Genomic DNA, 3,296 nt, shown 5'->3' on the forward strand with positions numbered 1-3,296 from the left:
TTGTCTTGGAATGAGATTGCTTGGTCATTTTCCTGGCCCTGGTCGGAATCCTGGCTGGGAGGGAAACAGTCAAATGCATAGTTATTGTTTTGGGAGATGATATTCTTTTTCCTTGTAAATCATCTCTCTGTTATGTATTATTATATTCATTTTTTAAAATGTATAATGTAAGCATTTGAGGTCGTCCCTCTTTGTTGGATTTTGTTCTTGTGTACCGATGAGACTTATAGGTGATATCAAACTAAATACATTGGCAGTATGCTCTTGGAATCTACATCTGAACCCAATTTGTTCCCAGTTCCCCTATGTCTTGCTTTCTCTTGGGTGCTGTAATTGTAATTCTAGAACTTTTTACTATCCCATTTTCTTCCTTTTTACTCGCGCTGATATGACCTTAATGTGTTGAAAGCGCCGTAAAACCCTTAAAAACAAAAAAACAAAAAAAAAAAAATACGTTAACACGCTTATAATCCCATCTATCCTATTTACATTAATAATCCCTGGGTGGAGTGTTATGACCTCCCATGGTGGAAAGAGAGGTCGCTTGTGTTTGTCTTTTATCCCCTTTATCTGTTTTCCATTTCCTTACCTCCCATAATGGGCAGGGAGGTACATGTTGTCTCTTTTATCCCCTCTTATTTGTTTTCCAACTTGCTTTCTGTCTTTTCTTTGTCTTGGAATCTGGATGGGGTTCCTGACCTCTCATAGTGGGCAGGGAGATACTTACTGGCTGAGAGGGAAACCGTTAGATGTATAGTCAGGCTTGGGAGGTGACATTTTTTCCCCTTGTAATTCATCTCTCTGTTCTGGGTGGGGTTCCTGACCTCTCATAGTAGGCAGGGAGGTACATACTGTGTCTTCTATCCCCTTATATGTGTTTTCCAACATGCTTTCTCTCTTTGTCTTGGAATGTATCTGTAACATTATGGTTGGCGCTGAAGAAACCAATGGTCTGGTTGTATTTCAACAGCGTCCTCATTGGGCGCGGGCCCATGTCAGTCGGGCCTTGAAATTGTTTAGGTGTGGCGCCATGATGACCAGTTCATCCAACCCATTCCACTCCGAGATAGTTCTAATGAAGAAAGAATTTCTGTAGTTTTGTGTTCTTGTCTGTGGAATTTTGAAGCAGTTCGAATTGTTTGTGGCGTATCTCTCAATGAGGTTTTCGGTTATGTGGTGTGCAAAAGTGAGTGCTCTGATCTTTCTTTTGTTTGGTCGTGGCGTAAAAAAAGGAGTCTGCCTTTATTGATGGTATTTGATCTGTTATAATCTTGAACATGAATGACAGACGGGTTTCGTTTTTTCTCTGTTGGAGGCTGATGAGGTTTCTTTCTTCTAACATTTTTGTCATGCATCCTGGGGTTCTGCTCTTATAGTTCCCAGTTATGAACCGAGCGCCTTGTCTCTGGACTCTCTCAAGTTTTTGAATATCCTCTTTCAGGTAGGGGTCCCAAGCAACTGCTCCGTATTCCAATTGTGATCTCACAAGTGCGAGGTATGCGTTTTGTTTGTATGACGTTGGGGCATGGCTAAGATTTCGGCTGAGAAACGCGAGGGTGCAGCTTGCCTTTTGGATTATTTTGTTAATGTGTCCCCTCCCCCACCATTTTAAGTCCTTTGAGAAGGTGATGCCAAGGTATGGGTTATCATCGACTTGTTTCAGGACGGTGTTGTTTAACTCGTAGGTCTCATTGTACTTTTTAGCTGTGCTTAGGATGTAGCATCTGCTCGAGACTATTCAAGTCCTCTTGTAGCAATTTTTGATCGTTTGCAGATTTTATTGGTCGGTATATTAGACAGTCATCGGCGAATAACCTAATCTGAGATTTTACTCGTAGAGGTAGGTCATTGATGAAACAAAGAAATAGTATGGGTCCTAGCATCATTCCCTGTGGTACTCCTGATATGACTGGACATTCATTCGATGACGTGCCGTCTAGGACTACGTTCATGGTACGTTTTGTGAGGAAATTACAAAGCCATGGGTGTAGAGAGCCACGAATTCCGTAATTTTCTAGTTTCTGCAGGAGTTTTTGGTGGGGCACAGTATCAAATGCTTTGGAAAAGTCGAGGATGCCGATGGCTGCCTGAGTGTTGGCATTCTGGAGTCTCAACAGGTGGTTTACAGTTATTAGGAGTTGGCTTTCACATGAGTATCCTTTGCGAAACCCGTGGTTCAGGTCAGTTAGGATGTCATTGTTCTCAAAGTGGTTCATCATGTTCTTACAGATTATATGTTCTAATAGTTTGTATATTACATACGTCAGTGAGATTGGACGGTAGTTATCTGCTTTATTTTTGTTGCCTTTTTGAATACAGGTGCGATGTTTGTCTTCAGCCAGTCATTAGGGAGCATCCCGGTGTCGACCGATTTTTGGAAAATTATGCATAATGAGGGGGCCAAACTCTCAGCACACTCCTTTAGTACTGTGTTGGGGATGTTATCTGGACCTGAAGCCTTAGATGGGTCGACGTTTTTCAGCAACTTTTCAACTCCTGAGATGTTTGTGTTGATATTAGTAAGAGATTGGTCACACCTCTGTGATGTCGGTGGGGTGGTTGTATCGTGTGGATCATGGGGGGTAAAGACAGATTTAAATTGATCCAAGAGAGTCGTTGCTTTATCCTTCCTCTCAATGTACATGGTTTCATTTTCTTTCAATTGCTTTTTATGTAGTTCCAAAATGGCTTGGTATTGTTTGTTTCAAGTCCTTTTTCTTTAACATTGTTAATGTGCGTCCATTCTGCTTGCCTTATTTCACGCCTACTTTGACGCTGCAACGATTTGTATGTGTCCCAGGTTCCGCTCAGTTTAGCCCGCTTGAATGCTTTTGTTTTGCGTCTTAGTAGTGCTCGTATTTTCCTGTTCATCCACGGCGGCGTTCTTGTATTTGTATGTACTTTTTGAGGAATTGACTCCTTGATTGCACTGAGTATTCAGGAGTGAAAATGGCTCCACATTTTATTTACATCCATGCCGCTTTTGTGCTGTTCTGTGATCTCTGATGACAGTCCCCCGATTCGTTTTCGTAGTGCGGCCCAGTTGGCCTTTTTGAAATGGTATCGTGTTTTGGGGGTTAGTTCATATAATTGAGGTTTTGTGTAGTTTCAGTAACAACGCAGGCATGATCTGATATTCCTGGTTGTGATGTTGTTGAATGGATCAGTGATGGATTGGATACGAAAACAAGATCTAAAATAGTGTCACCGCGTGTGCATTCTTCGTGAATTTGTATGAGGTGCGCTCCTGCTGTTATGTCGATGAGGTTTTGTTGTATTGCACGTTGTGGACAGAC

At 41.9% G+C, this 3,296-nt stretch overlaps 1 protein-coding gene across 1 annotated transcript; it reads right to left on the reverse strand.

Annotated features, from left to right (window-relative positions):
• Positions 1-1,898: 1,898 nt before the first annotated feature.
• Positions 1,899-2,219, reverse strand: LOC144962115 (uncharacterized; the record flags this gene model as incomplete). Its single annotated transcript, XM_078895075.1, has 1 exon — positions 1,899-2,219. A coding segment is annotated over exon 1 (321 nt), but the record flags the coding sequence as incomplete, so codon positions are not given.
• Positions 2,220-3,296: the final 1,077 nt, after the last annotated feature.

This window comes from Berghia stephanieae, unplaced genomic scaffold (genome assembly GCF_034508935.2).
Source record: "Berghia stephanieae isolate SIO BIC M18660-M18661 unplaced genomic scaffold, UCSD_Bste_1.3 scaffold6098, whole genome shotgun sequence".
NCBI lineage: Eukaryota > Metazoa > Mollusca > Gastropoda > Nudibranchia > Aeolidiidae > Berghia > Berghia stephanieae.